Source organism: Saccostrea echinata, unplaced genomic scaffold (assembly GCF_033153115.1).
Source record: "Saccostrea echinata isolate AGI-Se365-2 ecotype Australia unplaced genomic scaffold, CSIRO_AGI_Sech_v1 ptg000022l, whole genome shotgun sequence".
Lineage (NCBI taxonomy): Eukaryota > Metazoa > Mollusca > Bivalvia > Ostreida > Ostreidae > Saccostrea > Saccostrea echinata.
The window spans coordinates 7,880,315-7,904,314 of record NW_026889771.1 but is presented as its reverse complement, the minus strand read 5'-3'; the positions used below and the strand labels follow the sequence as shown (position 1 = coordinate 7,904,314).

At 35.0% G+C, this 24,000-nt stretch overlaps 4 protein-coding genes across 5 annotated transcripts in view; all 4 read right to left on the bottom strand.

The window, feature by feature from the left end:
• Nucleotides 1-3,555: 3,555 nt before the first annotated feature.
• Nucleotides 3,556-5,436, bottom strand: LOC133190852 (uncharacterized). The gene has a single exon (XM_061326537.1). The coding sequence runs from the start codon at nucleotides 5,422-5,424 to the stop codon at nucleotides 3,688-3,690; it is 1,737 nt and encodes a 578-aa protein (XP_061182521.1). The 5' UTR covers nucleotides 5,425-5,436; the 3' UTR covers nucleotides 3,556-3,687.
• Nucleotides 5,437-7,970: 2,534 nt separating this feature from the next.
• Nucleotides 7,971-15,211, bottom strand: LOC133190684 (high-affinity choline transporter 1-like). Its single transcript, XM_061326374.1, has 7 exons — nucleotides 15,045-15,211; nucleotides 11,829-11,936; nucleotides 10,929-11,084; nucleotides 10,151-10,299; nucleotides 9,717-9,999; nucleotides 9,282-9,511; nucleotides 7,971-8,516 (listed from the first exon to the last, which is right to left on the bottom strand). The coding sequence occupies exons 1-7, from the start codon at nucleotides 15,208-15,210 to the stop codon at nucleotides 7,971-7,973; spliced, it is 1,638 nt and encodes a 545-aa protein (XP_061182358.1). The 5' UTR covers nucleotide 15,211.
• A 2,695-nt stretch (nucleotides 15,212-17,906) lies between these two features.
• LOC133190330 (high-affinity choline transporter 1-like) lies at nucleotides 17,907-21,420 on the bottom strand. The gene is made up of 7 exons (XM_061325890.1): nucleotides 21,187-21,420; nucleotides 20,579-20,686; nucleotides 20,189-20,344; nucleotides 19,916-20,064; nucleotides 19,412-19,694; nucleotides 18,943-19,172; nucleotides 17,907-18,704 (listed from the first exon to the last, which is right to left on the bottom strand). The coding sequence occupies exons 1-7, from the start codon at nucleotides 21,350-21,352 to the stop codon at nucleotides 18,165-18,167; spliced, it is 1,632 nt and encodes a 543-aa protein (XP_061181874.1). The 5' UTR covers nucleotides 21,353-21,420; the 3' UTR covers nucleotides 17,907-18,164.
• Nucleotides 21,421-22,708: 1,288 nt separating this feature from the next.
• LOC133190328 (uncharacterized) overlaps nucleotides 22,709-24,000 on the bottom strand; it is a 292,684-nt gene continuing 291,392 nt past the window's right edge. For both annotated transcript variants that reach the window (XM_061325889.1, XM_061325888.1), the window contains exons 14-16: nucleotides 23,662-23,810; nucleotides 23,201-23,408; nucleotides 22,709-22,978 (exon numbers count right to left, since the gene is read on the bottom strand). In XM_061325889.1, coding sequence (XP_061181873.1) covers nucleotides 22,730-22,978; nucleotides 23,201-23,408; nucleotides 23,662-23,810 — 606 coding nt within the window. In that variant the 3' untranslated portion in view covers nucleotides 22,709-22,729. The remainder of the gene's footprint in view (nucleotides 22,979-23,200; nucleotides 23,409-23,661; nucleotides 23,811-24,000) is intronic.

The window sequence follows — 24,000 nt, the reverse complement described above, 5'->3', positions numbered from 1 at the left end:
GTTTTTAATAATTTCCAGATAAAAGAATTTTCTGAACACGCTTTTAAAGCAATATGAGCAGCAACTTTGATGTCAGAAATTTTTGTTGCAAAATTGTAATTAACTATTTCAATGACAGAAAAAACGAAGGTTTATAAACTTCTGTTGTTCATATTTGCGATGGAAGAACTTTTTATAAGCTTTGATCGAAGCAAAATTATATTATTGTCGTCCTGTACAATATTGATTTCTTATAAAATACTACATATTTGATTGTACAGAATCCTTTTTTCTAAAACAATATGATACTTTATTTCTGTCTAATTGATCAAAAAGGTTCAAATTATATACAGATTAATCATAATAACACATTTTAACAGCAAAATAAAATTCTCAAAAGTGCAGCTCTTATTGCTTTAACACATTTTGGTGGGAAATGCTCTAGCACATATAAGTCATGATATTTTTTTTCCGAACATTTTTGAAAATTTGAGCTTCAAATCTGTGTCCCAGTCCCTTTAATAAATTCGAGGTGTTTTTCCGAGCTTGCCGGATAGGCCCGAGAAGATGCGATTGAGATTTTAATCAAATTAACACTCTACTCTATTTTTTTTTTCTTGTTTATCTCTCCTTGGAAAAGCTAAAAACAGAGAGATCACATGAAAACAGTTTGATTTTGCATCATGATTTCACATAATGGAGAGCGCCAAACATCATCCATGGAGGGTCTGTTCTGAATATTTACTCCAGCACCTGTTACAATTTGATACTAGTTAAACTCAAGTGCAAACATGATTATGATGAATACAGCCATACAAAATGTGAATACATGGCACTTTAAAATTACTAAATACTGATTGGACATGTAGAATTAACATAAATTTGCATGGCTGACCTGGTGGTCGTCTTTTATCGTTTATATATAGTGTAGTTGAAGTTTGCTTAAATGAACTAAACATCCCAGGGTCAGGGAGCTGCAGAGATATTGGTTCACTATGGTGGCATATTTCTGCCCCCTACATGCAAGATAAATTATGTTAACATACAACATAATTATGTAGACATGCAACTTATTTATGACAACGTGCAAAATAATTATGTTGACATGCATGTTACCAATCTCTTTAGAGAATCTAATTTTAATATTGGTAAACTTACTTACTAACGCCATTATATGACATCATACTAGCAAGATACAACACGATTATGTTGACATGCGACTTATTTATGTCAACATGCAAGATAATTATGTAGACATGCAACTTATATATGTCAACATGCAAGATAATTCTGTTAACATGCGAGTTAATTATGTCAACATGCGAGTTAATTATGTCAACATGCAACTTATTATCTTGCATGTTGACATAAATACCTTACATGTTAAAATATAACTCACGTATTGACATAAATAAGTCGCATGATTTGCATGTTAACATAATTAAGTTGTATGTTAACATAAATAAGTTGCATGTTAACATAATTATCTTGAATGTTGACATAAATAAATAGCATATCTACATAACTCGCTTGTATGAAGTCGTATACTGGCGTTAGTAAGTAATTTTACCAACATTAAAATTAGATTCTCAAAAAATATTGGTAACTTATATTTCAACATAATTATTTTGCATGTTGACATAATTATCTTGCATGTTAACATACTTTTCTTGCATGTTAACATAATTTATCTTGCATGTAGGGGGCAGAAATATGCCACCATAGTTCACTATATTTTTTTCGTTTTGAAAAATAAAATTTAAATACAAAAATAACGTGAAGAACTCTACAAAATTTTTGTGATATATGTTAGAAACAAGGAAACGGTCTGAAACTTTTAATAAGCGATATGAAGAAAACATTTCCAGGAACAGTAAAGCTTTTAGAGTGTGGCAGTCTCTTATAATCATTAGAGTAGCCGGATAGCTCAGGTGAAAGAGAAATTAAGGGGGTCCTGATTTCCTGATTTTTGTAGATTTAAGCCTGTTTACATGATGGTCCTTTTTTGCAATAATAAGAGTCCGTAGTTTAAAATGAGAACATTTGATTTTCCTTTAAAAAAAAAAAAGCACAGGCCTCTGAATTTCTATCAATAAGCCGTTCTATGATTGACCAGAGTGATATATATACCCCCTCTATATATTAATATGTATTTATATATAGAGGGGGTATATATATATCACTCTGATCAATCATAGAACGGCTTATTGATAGAAATTCAGAGGCCTGTGAAAAAAGCTACGAAATGTCAGATTACTGATTGTATGTTGTTTTACGTCCCGTTCGAGAATTTTTCACTCATCTAGAGAAGTCACCATATACCGGTGAAGGGCTTCAAATTTAGACCTTTACTCGGCACTCAAGGCCAATGAAAAGTGAGGGTTCTTTAAAGGGGCCTGGACATAGATTTAAAGTTAATATTTTCTCAAATTTTCTGTATAAAATCATGACTTATATGTTACTATAGCATTTCACACAGAAATATAATAAAAGCGTGTTTAGAGACTTTCTTTTATCTGGAAATTATTTAAACTACGAATTCTGGGACGTGTTTGATTGACTTATCCTTGCATTTTCACAAAGTATACTTTATCCTTAATACTTAAGAAAAGTAGAAACTTTGTTGTGTATTGATGAAAAATATTAAAACTATAATCCAGAAAATTCAGAGTAGAAATGTGAGAAAGCAAAACCCACTCACCAGTATAGTCAGTCCATGCTCAGTGATGTGTGCAGAGTTTAAACATTTAACATACCCAGTGAAACGTAAACAGTAACAATAACAGAGCTCGTGCCCTGTTTACAAAAACAGATGTTTGGGGTGATGTAAAGAAGAATGTCTTGTCATTGAATTCTAAGAATATTCATGTAAGTTCAATTCATTTAACTGGTTTTATTTTTTAAATAACCATAGAAATTTAAAATGTAAACAATGCAACTGTGTCCAGGCCCCTTTAAGGTGCCAACGCCTACCTCGACACAGGGCCTCGGTTTTTAAGGTCTCATCCAAATGACCTGCAACTTTCACTTCAAAGTGCCGAGCGCTTGGCGAAGGAACAGTTGCTAACTATTTTTTATCAACTTAGGTCAGTCGCAGTCGTGATTCGAACACACGACCTTCCGATCATGGAGTGAGCGCTCTATCAACTGAGTACCGTGGCGACTATGAAATGTCAGATTAAAAAAGTGAACATATATTTTTATATATTAAACCGTTTTAAAAATCCTGGTCTTCGGATAATTTCTGAACCATAATAAAGGATTTGCCAGGAAAACCAGCATTATTCAGGTGAGCATTGCGATCCATGAGCATCTTCCAATCACTTTACTGTTTATAGTTAAGGCACTTTGTAAACTGGTTGCTGATGGATACCCTTTACAAAACATACCTGAAGCTCACTGATTTAAAAAATATAGTCATTCATCCCAACAGGTTTTTTTTGCTGCCAGTAGCTACAAACCTGCAGCTAGCATAGATTTTGTAAATGGCTGAGCAATGTCCCCATTCTGCTAAGCAATGGTCCAATTTAATAAAGAAATTAAAGAAAGAAAGCAATGACAATGCAACTTAATAGTTCATTTCTATTTTTCAGTGCAAAAAAATGAGAAAATGACATCAAAAGCATTACTTGCTATTAAATCTATTCTAATGTAAAAAAAAAAAAAATAAATAAAAGCTTGTAACTATATAAACAACGTGGTGTGTATTCACTCCAGATATTTGACTTTTTTAACTTTCCCAATGTTATATTCTGTTACATGAAGGATGTCATTTTTGTCCACAAACAAATCAAATGGACTGTACAGATCACAATTATCTATCAGCCGAAGAAAATGTCCATCTTTGTCCAAGATGTGGATAAGGTGATTTGGGCAGTCTGCTGTCAGAATTTGGCTCTGGCTGTCTGTCGTTATGCCAATTGGGTTGAATGTGTTGATCTTTGTAGAACTATCTTTGGGCTGATATTGTTGATTCCTGGCAGCAGATGGATGACCCCTATACCTAAATCTGAGGTTACCAGCTTCATTTACCACCACAACTTCGCCAGCTTCGGAGTCTGCCACACAGATATCATAGTTTTTGTTTTCACAGATGTATTTACTGTAACGGTTTCCCGAGAACAAAGGATTTCCCTTGTCATCAAATTGTATAGTTTGTTTCTCTTTGGCATCTGTCAGTGAATAACGTACAATTTTGCATTGTATCATCTCCTCATCTGAATCTTCTTCATCCCCACCTTCTTCCCATTCCTCAACACTGCTCATGGTTACTAAGAGGTCACCAGATGAGGTGACACAGAGATTTTGAGGGTCCCATTCCTCCAGGTAGATAATTTCTTTTTCCTGTCCATTTTCTATCATGTTAATTTTTCCTGTCGCCCAGTCGGAGTAAATCATATCACCGTCATTTGTCACAGCAACGTCACAAGGCCATTCTCCAGACTTGGTTTCCACTGATTTAATCAGTGATCCTTGGTTGTCAAAGCATTTCATGGTACTGTATCTTCCACAAATCCAGATGTTTACATCACTGTAGCAGGTAACACTGTACAGCTTTCTACTCCCCGTGTCAATGGCCCCAATAAGTTCTGGGTCATCCTGAAGACATTTGGCAGGCATCTTTAATGTGTAGCCATGTTCCACTGACCTAGGTGAAAGAGGTAATAAAGTCCCAATCACCTGGTTAAGCTGTTGCCTGTCTATTGCTTTGGGATCAAACTTAGGCCCTGTCACTTCAACTTTTTGAGGAAGTCTAAAGAATTCCTTGTTTCTTGATTTGAATTCCACTACCAGGGCTACATCATTTGATTCCGTGACTTCTCTCAGGGTTTCCAAAGATTTCTGAATATCAGAACGTGTCTTCTTTATTTCCTCTAAATGTTTCTGCAAAACATCAATATGTTTAGTTCTCATCTCTTCAATATCCCCATTCAATTTTTCGACAGCAATTTCAATCTCTTTTCGCAATTCCTCTCCACACTTTATAACTGCAGCTGAAAGGTGTTCATATTCTCCATCTATTTTTGCTACTCCAGATTCTATCTCAGTAATGATAGCCTCATATGTTGGACAGATAATGTTTTCCAGTTCACATTTATCCTTTTCTGTGATTTCCTTTTTGAATTTGTAGATTTCAAACAGATTTGAGAATGTATGTCCATTGTGAGTATCCGATGAAACACAGAGAGAGCATACAAATATGTGGCATTCATTGCACTGAAATTCACATCTCTGACTTTCATGAGTTGTGCACATTGGATAGATCACAGTGGATTTCCGCTGATTGAATGGGACAACTTTATGTTTGGTATATTCATCACCGATATGTTCACCAATACAAGGCCTGCAAAGGTTGATGAAGCAGAAATCACTGTGAGACGAGGCTAAGGCATTCTCACAAAGGTCACAGCGGGGTACGTCCTGGGCGCTCAGATGCAGATTCATTAGAGTGGGCTTTATTTATCTATAGATAAAATTCCAAATATTTTAAATCAAACTGATAAGATGTGAAGTGGAATATAATGTATTAAAGTCAGTTATTTATCACTTAATGCTTATACAGCTCAGTGCAAATCACATACATGTATATATAATTTTACAATACTGAATTACAATTTCAGGCAATGTTCCTCAAACCTTCAAAGCAAGTTAATTAAGGTTTCTAATATTATTTCTTTCAAATTCAAAAGTCAATATTCAACCTTTATAATTAATCAAATACATGTAGACTGTTTTATTTTCAATAATATTTAATAAATAGCTTTGTTTAAATTTACAAACTAAGATACATGTACATATCACAAGATTCTTATTCAATTTAATATGAGCAAAATAAATGACATTATTCTTCCATCTCTCTGATTGGCTGAGATCCAACAATATTAAATAAAAACTACGTTATTTTCACCTGCACTGACCTTGAGGCTTCCAGGTGAATAAAAGGATTTATTTTCTCTACATTGGTCTAAAAATAGATCGGGAAATTCCAAACTGATACATATACGTGTAGTTTTGGAAAGTATTTCACATGCTACTGACTTCCACTCAGGTGAACATAATATTAGGAAATATATAATTTGGGGTAGTTGTTGTTGTGGGGGGGGGGGGGGTCGGGGGGGTGCCTCTGAACGTAAATTTTCACTTTTAATTTAGACTAAAAATACTCATTGAAAGACTGCTCCCCTACTAATGGACATTAAGCCCCCATCCCAACCCTTGAACAAAATTTGAAGTTAAAAGAATTCTCTTTTCAAAGATTTTTTCTGCTGTCATTTTCCCCTGAAAATGTCCCCTCCCCCTTTTCAAAATCTATTCTATAAAAAAGCCTGACATATTTTTTTTTTCATAGCAACTATAAAGTAGATTTAAAAAATTCCAAATTTACGACTGGTATTGTTTATTTAAACCCACTTCTCTCATTGCATTTAGCTAGGACTTCAGCGAATGTAAACAAGCAAGATGGTATGAACTTCTTAATTAAATGAATAATGAGTTCGTATCATTTTAATTATTGAATCATATAACAAAACAATTATTTAGCCACCTTCGAGGTACAATATATTCATCTCGCCCTTCGGGCTCGGTGAATATATTGTACTCCTCAGGTGGCTAAATCATCGCATTCACCTCAAAATCAGCAATAATTGTATAGTACTAACCCTGGTTAAAGTTATGAAAAGTATACATCTAAATTCATCAAAGTTTGCAGACGAATTAGACAAGTTCAAGGACTCTTCAATAAACATGCTAACCACGTTAAAACCTTCTATCATGTCCATAAAAACAGTTGACAATTTCACTAAATAATCTTGTACTTTTACCAAAAATATAGAAATATCAAACAGCTTCTTTTTTTTTTAAATTCCTGTCTTTTCTTTTGGCGTAAAATTATGGAGAATCCTGGTATGCAACATGGTCACAGTAAAAGTACAACGTGTTAAAATATTTCGTAAATTCATATACACATATATCATAATAGCCTAACAGGGTAGACTTTCATAAGATTCTTGGCGTCAAATATTTAACAACTTGAACATTGAAAAGTCTATAAAATTGAATGCATAACAAGTATGCTGTAGATAGTAACAATAATTACCTTATTTCCTGATGAACATAGAACCTTTTAATATGGCGGGAACATTGTTATGGCGAAATAGAAAGTACGGTTATCTCTCTTTGCTTAGTAAGCCAACTGATTTTCACCGACTGCTCCTTACGCGCTCTGTTTTATGGTTCGTAAACGGGGTCAGTTAATTAAAACAATCAAAACATAGAATACGAAGCAGGGGCGGATCGAAGAATTTCTAGGGGTAATTTCTAGAGGCAGTGGCTCCAAGAATTTAAGGCCCAGATTGAAGTTTGAGGGGGGGGGGGGGGGGGAGAAGTCTACGAAAGCTGATGATTTAGTTTTTTTTTATATACATAAAACAGAGTTTAAAGGGCAGACGATACGTTCTCAATAATATTTTTTTTCCAAAGAATTTGGTAATTTGTATTCAACACCAACTCGTTATTTATCCATTAAATAGTGCATGCCTGGATATTCTTTAACAGAGCAAGGAAATATCAAAGAATTTTTCAGAGGAAGTTTTTTTCAGATGTGAAAAAAAAACAACTACTACAGTATCATTTTTCGACATCAGAAAATTCATCAAAGAATTACATGTAGATAGCTCCATACAACAGCTCAACATCTATCCAAAGCACATCATTCTAGTTGAACTGAATTATAGATATTGGTGTAGTTTTACGCCCCTTCGAGATAATTTCACACTTAAATATGAAGATGTTCCATTTAATATTATAATTTTTTCATAAAAAAGTACATGTACCGGCCACAAGCAAGATTTCCATCATTGTCATATATATATATATATATATATATATATATATATATATATATATATATATATATATATATATATATATATATATATAATATTATAATATGCATTCTTATAATCTGTAATTTGTAATGAGAAATAAATATGTCAGGTTGTTTTCACTTCCTCAATGACCTGTGTGAACTCGGAGTTATAAATAACAAAAGGATCCGCGGACTTTACATCATTGTGACCCTCAGTTTCAGTGTTTTCGATGTCTTTGATAGTTCGACATTTAAACACATCAAAACGAGGATGAACGAATCCCCTTTCAAACAAAAAGTGAGTCAAGCGGGAAATAAAAACAATGGTCGTTAAGGATATCAGCATGCAGAGGGTTTTAAAGGGGAACAACTGTCCATGTTTCTCTGAGTAGTAGGGATACTTAATGAGAGCATCAATGCCTAATGTTGGTTCCCCTCCGGCTATCCGGAAAAACATACCGACAACGTATCCCAGGAGAGACCCGTATGTATTGGCGTAGTTGAGGTAAGTGACGCAAAGAAGCTGCGGAAAAAGCACCACGTAAACGAGGTCGGAACAAAGATACCATAAAGTGTAGACGGACTTGACATTAATCGCCATCACTGTTGCTAACGCCCCAACACCGAATATTGCAAACCTCATGACCCATATGATTTCTTTTTCGGAAGCCTGGAATTATATAAAAGAGAAATGTTTTAAAGCATCAACGCAAGAAATGTAGAACAGATAACTAAGTTGATGAGAGACTATGTAACAGAATAGTGAGTAAATTTCCTTATAAATAGAACCGTACACTAAGTATTCATACTCATGAATTAAAATAATTATTTTGACAATTAAACACCTTTTTATATTCCTAAAAATATAAATTGAATTCACTTTCTTTTTTGTGTTACTCTTTTTTTTCAACTTCGTGTATTTTTCGTGTTATGCCTTAGGCCAAACAAAAAAATATGTGTGGTTCCGGTTACACTTCCAAAAAAATTAGGGTAGGTAGGTAGGGATTTTTAAAAAAAAAAAAAACAAACAAACAAACAAAATGATGTGGTGTGATAATATACTAGTCAATATTGGTAGGGGACACCTACATGCTAGCTTGCTTTGGATTTAACACTATTAAAAATTTGCACTATGTTTTGCAAGGAGGCCGTCATTGCTGAAACTAAAACTTAAACTGGAGCCATTGATGGAAATCGGGGGAAATTCCGGAAAAAAATATGAAAATTGCCAAAAAAAAGTTTAGGGTCGGGGGTATAAAATAGGGAAGGTCGGGTAACCGGAACCATACATATTTTTTTATTTGGCCTTACTTTTTTTGGCATCACTGAGAAGGAGTTTAAAGATATCTTGCAAAAATCACCAAATATGAATTTCTCGTGAATAAATTATGTTTTATAGTAAAATATAAGTTCGTAATTTGAACCATGGCAATACCTTTTGTCGGAATATCATTTTGTAGATATTTCTAGCAAACATACAACTGGCGGATAAAATGGAAGAGTCAGCAGACGACATTACAGCAGCAGACACCGCTCCTAGTCCAAAGAAAGAGACCCATTCTGGGGTCAAATATTGCAGTACGAGAGGTAAGATATCCGAGGCTCTGTTTGGGATCTCGGACATATTGAAGTTGTCTCTTGTTACATAAGCAGTGCTATTCCAATCTGGAGTTACAGAAAATATGGATTACGAAATTTATCGGTAAGAATCGGTCAATGACAATGGCATTTTTAAAAAAAATTATAGCGATGAGAGATAAAAGTATTCATACATTGAAAATATCGTGAAAAGTTTTAAAACTTGTGCCCAACCCATTTATTTTGATAAATTACAATAAAATATGTTCATCATACTGAGAATATGGTTCACCTGCGTTAATGGCAATGGCGCCTAATAAAACCGATGGGACAGACATGATAAGACATCCCAATGCACCTAAAAACGACAAATACTGAGCAGCTTTGGCTGATCTGGCTGACAACACTCGCTGGAAATAGACCTGCCATGGTATCCCCCCGAAGATAAGCAGAAGAAATGAGTCGATGTACACGCCTGATTCTTCTTGATCCACTCCTTTGATCCACTCAGAAGTGGAATTGACGGATATGTTTTCCACCACGTCGTTGACCATAGCAAACGGAACACAAATCCACTGCAAGTTTAACCACTGGCGATATGATAACTTGTACGTCTAAGTATACTATAAGATCTCTGGACTCAAATTACTCGATTTTTTAAGAAATGACTTAAAATTCATTTATAATAATTTTTAGATCTGTGGATTTCTTGATTCGGATACTCACCAAACCAACAAATATGCAGATGAGTTGCACGACATCAGTGTAAGCGACAGAGTAAAGTCCTCCAAAAAGAGTGTAGAAGACAGCGATACAAGCGGAGGAGATGATTGAAACTTCGTGGGAGAGTCCGATGATTACCCGAAGTGTACTCCCTGTAAAATAGAATATCAGATCATATTTTAGAATTTAAGATCAAATAATGGTTTCATAAGCTTTTATAGGCAATGATTTCATAAGCAGATCGCTTTTATTTCCTATGGAATCCGGATAGGGCCACGTAGTTCACTATCGCACCATTGATCATCGATTAAAGTGTGACGGTTCGATGACGATGAAGCAGTGGCGTAATGACGATGATGCGATGGAGCGAAAATGCGATGACGACAATGCGAAGGTGAACATCGCTTCATCGTCATCGTGCCATCGTCATTACCATTGTGTCATTCCTATCGGACTATCGCTTCATCGTGCCATCGCATCATCTTCATCGAATACCAGGGTGTGGAATCCGGACAGGGCCACGTGTTCACTATCGCATTATCGAAGTTTGAGTCGATAGTGCATGGCGCGACAAAGCAATGTCGATGAAGCAATGGTGCGATGACGATGATGCGATGTGCGATAGCAAGATGACGTGACAATGCGATGATGACGATGCAAAAACATGATGGAGCTATAGCGCGATATCGATGATACGATGTTGCAATGATGATGAAGCGATGGTACGATGAAGCGATTTTCACCCTTGCTATTCAAATAATCAGGTCTTCGACTGACGTACCTAGAGCAGCTAGGATGGCCCCAGACCAAAACACCTCCCCCAGCAGTGCCGGTATGTAGATAAGTCCTCCCATCCTTTCCCCATAGGTCCGAGTAAATGGATCCAACATTGTTACGTACCCTCGTTCACGCATCTTTCGGGCAAAAGCTAAACCTCCTGATAAAAAATGCGGGTGTAAATTGAGCATGTAATTTGCTTTTCGAAAAAAAAAAATTAGTCTCGTGCACAGCCTTTTATTTCATTGAAGCAGAAGTGTTAAAAGAACATGCGAGGTAATTTTAGAACAACCCCACTGCGGGGCGTGGTGACCGGTCCTTTGGATGAGACCGTTTAAACCGAGGTCCCGTGTCGCAGTAGGTGCTGGCACAAAAAAATCTCTCACTGATCAATGGCCCTAAGTGCCGAGTATAGGTCAAAATTTGTAGCCCTCCACCGGCAAGTGGTGGCGTCTCCATATGAGTGAAAAATTTTCGAGAGGGACGTTAAACAACAATCAATCAATCAATCTAAAATTGGGAACAATCTTCTATGAAGCAACAATAGTGATGATTTCACAATAGTGATGATAATGGTCAATATAAACTGGATGTTTTTAGAAAAAAATCTTCAGCTCAGATTTATAATTGTTACGTCATAATGAGTATGACGTAACAATGCATCATACGTGAAACTATTTAGTATTACAAATATGCCTAGATATTTCTCATTAAAAATAATGAATCAAATACTGCCTTTTGATTTGGTACAATTCCTAGATAAAAGTATATCGACCTTGCACTTCGTACTCGGTAGATATGCAAACTCTAAGGTCTACATTATAATATTTATTATATAATATCTAGGGATTGACCTCATCAAATTAAAGGCTATATTTGTATAATGTTTGCATTCACTTCTTACCAATCGCAAGACTAAGAGAATAGCCTAGTGGGGCCTGACAATTCAGTAAGCCATCTCTGTACACCGTTTCTGCTGTACCATTAATGAATCCACCTCCGACCCACGTGGCTTCAAAGAAAACAAGTAAAAGTCGTGAATTTTTGTCTCCTAGTTAAATATGAAATGTTTTAACTTTGCTATCAAACATGTACATTATTCAATATATTACTCTATACTCAAAATACAATTTAACAAATAATTAATTGGCTATGTTGACCTTGATCTTTGATTTTTTTTAAATAAAATTTTAGGGTTCAAACACTTATCAATTGATACTCGAAACTCCATTGGCAGATGTTGTAATATTGACCTTGAACATTTTACAATTTACTCTTTTGGGATCGGGATATCAATTTTTTTCTTATTGAATATCAAATGATAATGAGAAATTCTACAATGTTATTCTTATAATGTTGTGTTTTCCCCCTTTTTGTTTGTGTGTTTTTTCCCGGATAGAAAAACAGGATTTTTAATTTAGGGTGGACGCTAAATATAGAAAAAAAATTGCAATGGCCTAATTTTAAGTAACAGCAAATTCCTCTTGAAAGTACTAAGCGTTTGTTTAGTAGACTTTCGAGTTTCCTGGGTAGCTGGGTTTATTTCAGAGTTATCCGTCTCATAACCAAATTGGCTCTAGACATTTCCTCGAATTGTAAACAATGAGAACGGGTTAACAAATGAAAGCTGAAACAGTACAGAAAACTAAGGTTCTTCCCCCGTACAATTTACTATCACATAGAAAACATCCCCGGCATAGAAAATTCCCCAACCCAGATGATTTACTACATGGAATTCTTCATGTTTACGAACTATCATTTTAATAGTATTTGTTTGGATATCAAACAACATTTCCAGTCTCTATGATACCCTAGATCTGCCACTGTTCCTGAATCGCAGAGAAGTTGGACTGCACTAGAAGATGTTGAGAGGTTTTCAATAAATGTAAGAGCAGCTCGAGTGAAAAATAATATCATTCACAATTCTTATGTAGTAATTTAAAGGAAAACAAGATGTGTTTGTGAAACACTAATGCCCCCGTATGGCAGCTTATGGCAAAGGTTAAAGTTTCTCAAATGCAAGCCAAAATCCAGGCCAAAAGATAAAAAATGTTAAATCTGAAAGCCCTAGCTGCAACTGTTCAAAAGTTATGGCGAAGGTTAAAGTTTTTTAAAAGTAAGTAAAACATCAAGGTCAAGGTCAAAGTTGTTGGTATCTAAAGGAAGGTCTTGTCACAAGGATTACATATGTAAAGTAGGAAAGCCCTAGCACCAACCATTCAAAAGTTATGGCCAAGGTTAAAGTTTTTCGAAAGTAGGTCAAACTCCTATGTCAAGGTCAAACCGTAAAAGTGGTTGGTATTCAAAGGAAGGTCTTGTCACAAGGATTACATATGTGAAGTATGAAAGCCCTAGCACCAACCATTCAAAAATTAAGGCCAAGGTTAATGTTTTTCAAAAGTAGGTCAAACTCCTATGTCAAGGTCAAAGTGGTTGGTATTCAAAGGAAGGTGATGTCACAAGGATTACATGTGTGAAGTATGAAAGCCCTAGCACCAACCATTCAAAAGTTATGGCCAAGGCTAAAGTTTTCAAAAGTAGGTCAAACTCCTAGGTCAAGGTTAAAGGGTCAAAGTGGTTGGTATTCGAAGGAAGTGATGTCACAAGGATTACATGTGTGAAGTATGAAAGCCCTAGCATCAACCATTCAAAAGTTATGGCCAAGGCTAAAGTTTTTCAAAAGTAGGTCAAACTCCTAGGTCAAGGTTAAAGGGTCAAAGTGGTTGGTATTCGAAGGAAGGTGATGTCACAAAGATTACATGTGTGAAGTATGAAAGCCCTTGCATCAACCATTCAAAAGTTATGATCAAGGTTAAAGTTTTTCAAAAGTAGGTCAAACTCCTAGGTCAAGGTCAAAGAGTCAAAGTGGTTGGTATTCGAAGGAAGGTGATGTCACAAAGATTACATGTGTGAAGTATGAAAGCCCTTGCATCAACCATTCAAAAGTTATGATCAAGGTTAAAGTTTTTCAAAAGTAGGTCAAACTCCTAGGTCAAGGTCAAAAGATCAAAGAGCTTGATATCCAGAGGAAGGTCTTGTCACAAGGAATACAAATGTGAAGTTTGAAACCCCAAGCACCAACTGTTCAAAAGATATGGCCAAGGTTAAAGTTTTTCAAAAGTAGGTCAAACTCCAAGGTCAAAGTTGTTGGTATCCAAAGGAAGGCCTTGTCACAAAGAATACACATGTGAAGTTTGAAACCCCAAGCACCAACTGTTCAGAAGTTATGGCCAAGGTTAAAGTCACATAAAATTTTGCAAAAGTGGGTCAAACTCCAAGGTCAAGGTCAAAAATGATGGTACCCAAAGAAAGGTCGTGTCACAAGGAATACACATGTGAAATATGAAAGTTATAGCTCCAACCAATCAAAAGTTATGGGCAAGGTTAAAGTTGACAACAGACAGACAAACAAACAGACAAACAGACAGACAGGACAAAAACAATATACCCCCGAGATCTTTCGATCCGGGGGCATAAAAATTAAACAAAAACCCAAGTCTTGTAATGTATAATCCAAGCTTGAGAGTGCTTATACAAAAAAAACTATGGTTTCATTGCTTTACAACAAGACTTTGGACAGATATGTATCAAAAAAAAATTATTCTATTGAATTTATTCTTCTTATTGAAAATGGAAAGCAACGTATTTTTGTCGAAAATGAGCTGCATGATCAGAAAAAATACGATCACAAATTTTTGAACATTTTTTTTCAAAACTGCGTGTACAGAAATTGCTGCATGCATATTTATGATGCGTGTATGAGATAAACTCGAAAATCCTAATCAGAGGAGGTGATGCCATTGATAACACCTAAAGCTAAAACAAATGAAAATGACTGTAGAGTCTGGAATTCAGCGTGTGCCAAATTCTTCCAGCGGGTGGGAGGGGTAGGGGCGAATTTAGTTTTGATACTGTAATTGTAAAATTTTAAAATTTTGGATAATCATAACTTTTTTAAATTTCTTATTTTTACCGGGGGGGGGGGGGGGGTGTTGTTGGTTGCAACAATCTCTGATCAAAAAATTACATGTACACACAATATTGAATGTCTATGGAAATATATAATTTTATAACTTTAAAGAGCACAATAAAAGAATGTTTAAGTCCTAAAAGTCTCTACCTGTCATGGTGAAGACCCCTACAAATGGACCTATGTTTCTCCCGGCCAACATTACATTTTCGCTGTTGGTCTCCCCTTTGGTCCGGCGGGCTGCCCATAGTCCGATAACAAGGATAACGATATAGAAGATGATGACCGAGATCAAACCGGGGACGTTGAGCACCATTTCTATCTTGTTCAAAATTGAGTTATAGTACGATAACTTAGATATAGTTCAAATATGTAAGTTGTCAAGTCAGGTAGGAGCCAGAAGAATTATATGAGGTAATCTATTTATTTTTTGTTAACCACTCCGGGTCGCTGACCTTGGATAAAATTAACCATACTAACCATATAAACCATATCAAATCCATATTCAAAGACTTTTCGTTTTCTTCTTTCTGTTCTTTTCTTTTTTTTGGGGGGGGGGGGTGTCAAAAAACCAATTAAATAGAAAATCAATGTATCGTTTAAATAGTATTCAGATGGTACTCGGCTAGAATGTCAGTAAAATGACGTCGTTTTTCACTTTGGAATTCTGTTTTGCATTGAGTAGGCGGCTTGATATGTCTGTGAAAATGGAAAAAAATTATTGTGACTATTTTTTTTCTTCCTGTGTTTGTAATCTGTTTCATATATATCTGTTCCAAAAAGAACAATGTAAAATGTAACAATATGAATATTGTAAAAACGTAATGGAACAATGCTAATCGTGTCAATATTAAAATATAAAAGAGGATCGATGTAAAAAGTAAAAAACCCATTAAAATAACATCCATGATGTAGTAACTATAAATGACTTTCATACAAAGGTACAGATATACTAACAATGTAAGACCTAGTTTATTTGTCTGCCGATAACGCCCTGTCTATGTAACAACACATACTGGTAACAAGTAGAGCTTTTTTCAAAAAGCTTGGCCGTCTTTAGCAACAACCTTAAACAGTAAACTTGCATACACCTATCAGGCCGTATTATTCTTGAGCATTTTTTCATTAACTTTTTACTGACATTAGTCTACCATGTGAATGTTCAACCAGACGCTCGGTTTTCTCCGTAAACTTCGACTATGCTGCTGGTCGGAGTTTACGGAGAAAGCCGAGAGATTAGAAAGACGGTGCAAAACAAAGAAAAAGAATAAATACAAGCTGAAAAGCTGACAAGCAATGTAGAAAATTTCTGTTTACATTGAATATATAGAAACGCCTTTTAGTAATTGCTATAAAAAATAAAGCGTTGGTTAGTTTTATTCATGGCCATTTTCAACTGTTCGTTTTGTCAATTTTTTTAAAGATTGAAAATCTTGAAAAATTGATAAATCGTACGAAAATTAGATCACCAGAAAATTATCTCCCTTGCCTTGAACAGAATTTAACCAATGAAATAATTGGAAATTTTCACATCATGTAATTTCTACCAATCACAAAAGAGAGGAAGTCCATAGTTCGAAGACTGTAAAATACTTCAACTCTGTATACCGTCTTCCAAGGAAGACGGTAATGATTACGTATTGGTGAATGCATCTCTCCATTCCTTAATAGTAATGGAGCCGATGTTCCGAAAGGGCCTAAGTCAATTGCTTTTAAGGACATACGCAACGTAGTTTGAACTTTATTGTCCTTTTCCCTGGAGTTGAAGAGTTCCAATACTTGAAGGAACTGTGTGCTACATTTTAATGTCTATATATACTGTTGTACACTTCTTCTAAAACAAAACATCTAGAATATATGCTTAGTAATTTTTGTATATTTTTCTTTGAATTATACAAGAATTTCCATCAATTGATATCTTTTCAAAACCCCTGGTAATACATGCTAATTTTTTGTCTACGAACATCTGATGGCACTATAATCTTAAATTAAGAATATCTTGGAAAATTATCAGTAGGTAAGGTACATTGCATATATCCTTAATGAATGGGGAAGGTAAAAGGAAATTGACATACCAAAATCCTAAGCCCGCTTTACAAAAGAACTTGCAATTAAAACCGAAAACTTATATTTTAATTAATTAACTGAAACAAGAATTCGTATCCTAGATATGACAAAATTGAAATACTGATAAGTAGACTTGACCTGTAGGAGCATATCTAGACGACAGTAAATTCGGGATGAGAAAATTGTAAGGCTTTTCATTTGTATGTTTTTCTACATCAGTAGTTGTGATGAATGAATTACCTGTTTTCAGTAACTTATTCATTTACGAATGACAATATTTGCCCCCCCCCCCCCCAATTTAAAAAAATGAATGGCAATTATATTTAATTTCTCGTATATTCTAAGTTACATTGAGGTGGAAAGTAGTCCTTATTAAGCAGGAAGAAAATCATCAGTTATAACTTATATCCAGTTATTCTATCGCAAAGTTGTTTCATGTTTCAATGTCTTAAATGGTTATACATGTATTTAGTTTTCTAAAATACACCATTTCGATAATTATATAATACATGTATTTGAAAATCGTATTACTCCATTGATTTTTTTTTGTGTTCTCTATAACCCAAACATTCGTTAAAACTGAAATAACAATCAACATCAAATTATTTAATTTAGTAGACAATTTCATACCTAAAGATTTCTAATTTTAGTTTTTCCAAGAAATCAAAGGTTAAGGGTCAACATTTGCTATGAATATTCAAATTATAAATTACACAAACCCAGCTTTGCTTGCGCTTGATTTTCAAAACCATATTTATAATTGTACATAAAAACATCTGTACACTTTTTGAGTACTTTATTGTTCTGAATGATCTATGCTATAAAAATAAAAACTAAAATAAAAATAAAAAAAAGAAAAAAAATACTGGCATATAGTAAATACATGTATACACAATTATCAAATAAAACATCAAATATGCTAAACAGAATGACATTACATATGTATATGAGAAAGGTAATTTTGACAAGCATATAAAAAAAATATCCAAAAATGAATCGTTTATTAATTTTTAATTTTGCAAAATGAATCAACACAAGAAACCGTTACACAGAACTGAGTAAGTTTTTGAGAATATACGAATTTTAATTCCCTTTGTATTTCAGGGAAAGTGGTATCAATATTTGGAGAGAAAAAATAAAAAAAAAAATAGAAAAAAAATTGATAAACATCAAAATATTCAACTAAGAACACTAGTTGGCTACCTATTGTTTTGCTGCTATTTCTCCACTAGATTGGGTAAACCCAGGATTGGCAAAAACTTCCTGGGGGTTTGCATTGTACTTTTTCAATTCTACATCAGGATAATCTTTGTTGACCACACATTTAAATATATCAAAACGAGGATGAAGGATGTTCTTTTTAAAAAGGAAGTCAGTCAAATACGAAACAAAGACAAGGGAGGTAAATGACATCAACATACAGAGAGTCTTGAAAGGAAACATCTGTCCATTTTCTGTGGAGTAGTATGGAAATTTGATGAGAACGTCAATTCCTAATGATGGTTCCCCTCCTGCGATCCGAAAGAACATTCCAATGATATACCCTACAAGGGATCCGTACGTGTTGGAAGTTCTTAAGTAAGTTACACAGAGAAGCTGTGGGAATAACACAACATAGACGAGATCAGAACAGAGGTACCACAGCGTGTAGATGGACTTCACGGTGATCGCCATGATAGTTGCCAAAGCACCAACGCCAAAAATGGCGATTCGCATCACCCAAATAATCTCCTTTTCTGATGCCTGAAAAAGAGAAGGGACTAATTACTCTGTCTAAATGATTTGCACAGTACATGAAAATGAATGGACTTTTTCATAACTTTGCAGTCCTTGATACTTTTGTAATTTATTAAATTTCCCTCTTGGTACTCTATGAGATCTTTATGAATTCAATTTACGTATATAACGCAAGCAAAGAATCAGTACTTTCAATCGAAGTTCCTGAATTTTTAAAAAATTCTGTCTAAGAAAAATTCTTTACCTTCTGCCGAAATATCATTTTGTAGATATTTCTAGCAAACATACAACTTGCGGATAAAATGGAAGAGTCAGCAGACGACATTACAGCAGCAGACACCGCTCCTAGTCCAAAGAAAGAGACCCATTCTGGGGTCAAGTACTGTAAGACTAGGGGTAAAATATCAGACGCTCTGTTTGGAATATCTGAGACGTTGAAATTATCTCTGGTAACGTATGCGGTCCGAGACCAATCTGAAAAGACAAATATCTTAAGGCTTAACACCTGAACTTTGCAAAGGATGCAGAGCGTGGCACCATTGGTAAGAAAACAACCCCTTATCATGGGGCTTTATTTTGGTCCCCATCTCCTGAGAAACTACGTGTATTTTACACATTGAGCAAATCTATCTCTCAAAAAAAAAAAAATTTTTTTTTTATTTCTAGGTATTATGAGTTCATAAATTATTATTTTCCTAAAATATGCATCTCACCTGCATTGACAGCTATGGCACCGATAAGGATTGATGGTATTGACATAATAAGGCACCCCAGACCTCCAGCAAAAGATAAAGTCTGTGCTATGCCGGCTGTTCGTGTTGACAGGACCCTTTGAAAATAAACCTGCCAAGGTAGTCCTCCAAATATAAGGAGGAGAAAAGAATCCATGTACACCCCCACATAAATTGGATCCACCTCTTTGATCCACTCCGTAGAAGAATTGACAGATATGTTTTCCACGAATTCACTGGTCAAAGCAAACGGAATGCAAAGCCACTGAAAAAAAATTCAGATTCTTTGAATGAGGTTTGAAATATTTAGTAAGATTTCTTGGAGTGTCTAAACTTATGTCAGTGTAAATATTTGTATGCCAAAATGATGACCATTTGGCAAAAGTTTGTTTCTTACCACTTTTAAATTGTTTTATTTCATGACCCTCAGAAGTAATTTCATTACTTATAAAGTTCATAATCCTCCAAAAAAAATTTTGTATCTACCAGACCAATGAATATACAGGCAAGTTGGACAACATCAGTGTATGCCACAGAGTAAAGTCCCCCAAACAGAGTGTAGAAGACAGCGATACAAGCGGACACTATGATGGCTACCTCGTGGGAGAGACCAATGATCACCCTCAGGGTACTGCCTGTAAACAATATTCGGTTTATTTTATACTCAGTACAAGTTTCGCCTTTACATCAGCACGTAGGACAATATGTATAGTTCTGTACATAGTAATATTATGGTTTACCGATAAAAGCTGTATGTACCTAGAGCAGCTAGGATGGCCCCAGACCAGAACACCTCCCCCAGCAGTGCCGGTATGTAGATAAGTCCTCCCATTCTTTCTCCATAGGCTCGAGTAAATGGGTCCAGCATCGTAACGTATCCATTTTCACGCATTTTTCGGGCGAAAAATATCCCACCTTTGATCAAAGAATCGTCCTTGTTATAGTTGTGTGAAATATCATACTTAATAAATCAATGTTATTTATGACAAAAATTATAGATAATATATTAGTTTCGTAAAGTAATTTAGCAATCTCTTTTATACGCATTAATTAGATATTGGCAAAGTTGGTATTTTAAAATACAAAGACGCATATACTTACACTGGATTGGTTGTAAGGTCAAAATATTAAGAATATAGACATATTTACCAATGACCAGACTAAGGGCATAGCCCAATGGAGCCTGGCAGTTCACCAAGCCATAACTATACACTGTCTCCGCCGTCCCGTTTATGAATCCTCCACCAACCCAAGTAGCTGAAAAGAAAATGATATATGACTTTTTAATTATATCTTGTGCAGAATCAAATCTATAATAACACATCCCGAAAATACTACCTGCTGGCTATAATTGTTAAATTTGACAAGTTGGGGTTAATTTTGAGATATTACTCTATCCTGAGAGAGAGAAAGTGTGTAATCTTAATTAAATTAAGAGGAGTGTTAGAGGTGCAGCTGTCTCTTTTAAAAAGATATTTGAGTGAAAGTAGACATCGGGCCTTTATTCTTGACGAAACTATTTACAAACATTTAAACTTTCAATAGTTATGAAAATAAATGACAATTTCAAGCCATGCTGACATGTGTAAAACCGATCTGTTTAATGCAGAAATAAATTTTTCAAAACTAGATCAAGCATGTGTATGAATATCTAACAAAGGTAACTCATGGATGCCACTTCGTAAATATACATTCTCACTGGAGCGTAACTTTGGCTGACAGAAAAAGTTAAAAAGACCAAGAAAAATCTTGTGTACCTGTCATAGTAAATATTCCAACAAGTGCCCCTATGTTCCTCCCGGCCAACATAACATTTTCGCTGTTAGTTTCCCCTTTGGTCCGGCGGGCTGCCCATAGTCCGATGACAAGGATAACGATATAGAAGATGATGACCGAGATCAACCCGGGGACGTTGAGCACCATTTTTTGGCTGATCTGTGATTCAGGTTCACTACGCGTGAAGTGGAGTTTTATGTTTAGTTTAAAGACTGTAAATCCTGTTTGACACCTGAACTCATGCACTCCAGACTAGCTGGGGTGGTAACGTAATATTACAGTATGTACATTAGTTCGATCCTCCCACGGAAGTTGGAGTATCTACTATCAAGTCTATCATTTTGAGGATTACAGAGCTTATAATAATATAATTATTTGAAATAAAAACGTTTTTTTAAAATGCTGTTTAAACTGAAGTTTACAGTAAGTACACACTGCTCCTATCTTAAATGATCAAAGGAGCGGATCTAAAAAAAAAAAATAGAATTGTAGACTAAGGCCCGTAGGAAGCAAATTCACTTTGAAGGGGCACAAGCATACATTTTCAGTTTGGGGGGTGGGGGGTTTCAAGTACCAAAATTCCTTGACAAGCAAAAAAAAAAAAGGGGGGGGTCATCAGGCGTTAAGCTTGTGAGGGGGCACAAGCATATAGTAGCTATGTTTTCTATAGCATTCTATAAATCGGCAAAATTATTGGGGGGGGGGGGGCACGCCCCCCACCCCGGTTCCTACGGCCATGATGAGACTCCACAAGTACAGATGTTCTACAGTGATAAAACGTCAAATATGTATCTGGATTGTTTACCCCGCCCCCCTTTTTTTTACGGTTAATTCTATTCTCGGTTAAGATATTTACTTTTCAGCCTTAAAAAAGTCCACAAATTATTCTACCAAAAGTGTTCTGTTTCTTCAACTGAACATTCTGTTTACTAAAAAAAAAGTGGAGCAGATAATTATATACATTAATATTGTGTCATGTATGTTGTATGTACAGCTTCTTCTTCCAGCAAGACTGGGACATGAGCAACTACAACAATATTTACACAGGCCCCAAAGGTTGAAACCAAATTACATGTAGGAATATCCTGCATATTTATGGATAAATATTTGACTCTCTCTCTCTCTCTCTCTCTCTATCACAGACACACAAAATAAGACTTGGTAAAAAAGTGTTATTATATCATAGTCAATTTATTTTCACAAATGAATCTTTACATAAGTAATGGAATACTTGTAATTTACTTAAACATTACATGTGACATTCATAACAAGAAATAAGGTTAAAAATGATTAAAAGTTTTGCAGTTCATACATAACAGTACCATAATACTTCAGTCAGGGCAATATTCAGTGCACTACATTTCCAGCTTTTTCTTCACATTTATATTAAAACTTCTTAACAACTTTAGAGCACTGTTACAGACATGTCTGTATCAATATTATATCACAAATGCTTTTTTTAAGGTATAATGCTTTAAAATACCTCCACATATTCTGTTCATATTTAAGATATATAACTGTTATCTATGGTTTTCTCCACTCAAATTTAGCAAGTTCATAAATCATATCACAGAAACCGATGTAGTAAACATCCCTACGGCCTTGAGTGATGAGGAAACAGTTAGAAATGAGTTCGATTTCTTGTCTGTTGACGAGACTTCCTAACTCAAGCTCGGTAAGGACTCGGTGGAACTGAGATTCTGATACACAGCCACGATGTACTCTGTCATAATCCTCAAACAAGGGGAATAACTGCATCTGATGTTTCCTAACCTATTAAAGAATTTAACAAAATGGTTATTTCTTCATTTTGTTATGCATCTCTGGTAAATCTTGGTCATCATTGTGTTTTTATATCATCACAGAATAAAGAAAAAAAAGGGAAAAAAATGAAATTTTTTCTTAAACTGGATGATTTGAATCTCATTTAGCAAAAGAAAAGTTCTGTATTCCGAATTTCAAAAAAATGATCAGAAATGGCAGATTAAGTAATACCTTTTCAGCAATTTTGTGCATAGCTACTTCAAATTTCTGCTTTTCTTCTTCACTCTTGAATGAGTTGAGTTTCCATTCCTCGGGTGGCTTAAATGGGATGACTTCCTGGAGTGGGGCTTTCTCCAACTCCTTAAATGTGAAAATAGACTCCACTTCGTCACAGAACTGGGTATATTCCACATAATCCGGATCCTTTCTAGACTGGTATCTAAAGAAAGAACAATCAACAATTAATCATAAGGATTATGTTTAACATAAAATGTTTGAAGTTTCCTTTGTTAGCAGTATAGATATATTCAAGATTCAGAACAACTTTAAAATATAAGTTTGATTTAAATTTTCCATCAAATTTGAGCTTCCACTCAATCTGCAGTTTTAAGTCTAATCAGACTTCATGCCTTTGTAGAGATATAATTTAATAATGGGCACTAATTAATTTGCAAGGATTCTCTTAATTTTACCTATCCTCCAGAATGCAGATTTCTGATTCCTTCAGCTGAAATCCACATAGATCCAGGGCTCTCCTGAATGATGTCTTCAGCATCCGACCAGAACGGAGTTTGTCATAATCCTTCATAAAATCTAGTACCCTGAGTCTCTCTCTGGATACCTGTATAAAATTACAGTTAACACAAATTCATTACTTATTTCTCATATTGTTTGCTTTATTGCTGACATGATTAACATTTATTTTCTTCTAAAACCTCTCATTTCTCATTCAAAAGTATATAAAAAGAGCTCAAAGTTAAGCATTAGTTTATCTGTACTTAAAAAAGAAAAAGACACTAAGAACAATGTAC

Bases quoted from the DNA above. Each gene is read 5' to 3' on its own strand.
- LOC133190852 (XM_061326537.1), bottom strand. From the start codon at position 5,424: ATGAATCTGCATCTGAGCGCCCAGGACGTACCCCGCTGTGACCTTTGT.
- LOC133190684 (XM_061326374.1), bottom strand. From the start codon at position 15,210: ATGGTGCTCAACGTCCCCGGTTTGATCTCGGTCATCATCTTCTATATC. The intron at 11,937-15,044 runs GTAGAGACTTTT...TTTTCTTTGAAG, and splicing joins AGGGGTCTTCACCATGACAG to CCACGTGGGTCGGAGGTGGA. The intron at 9,512-9,716 runs GTGAACCATATT...CTGTAACTCCAG, and splicing joins CGCCATTGCCATTAACGCAG to ATTGGAATAGCACTGCTTAT.
- LOC133190330 (XM_061325890.1), bottom strand. From the start codon at position 21,352: ATGGTGCTCAACGTCCCCGGGTTGATCTCGGTCATCATCTTCTATATC. The intron at 20,687-21,186 runs GTACACAAGATT...TTTTCTTTTCAG, and splicing joins TGGAATATTTACTATGACAG to CTACTTGGGTTGGTGGAGGA. The intron at 19,695-19,915 runs GTAGATACAAAA...ATTTTTTTTCAG, and splicing joins CCTGTATATTCATTGGTCTG to TGGCTTTGCATTCCGTTTGC.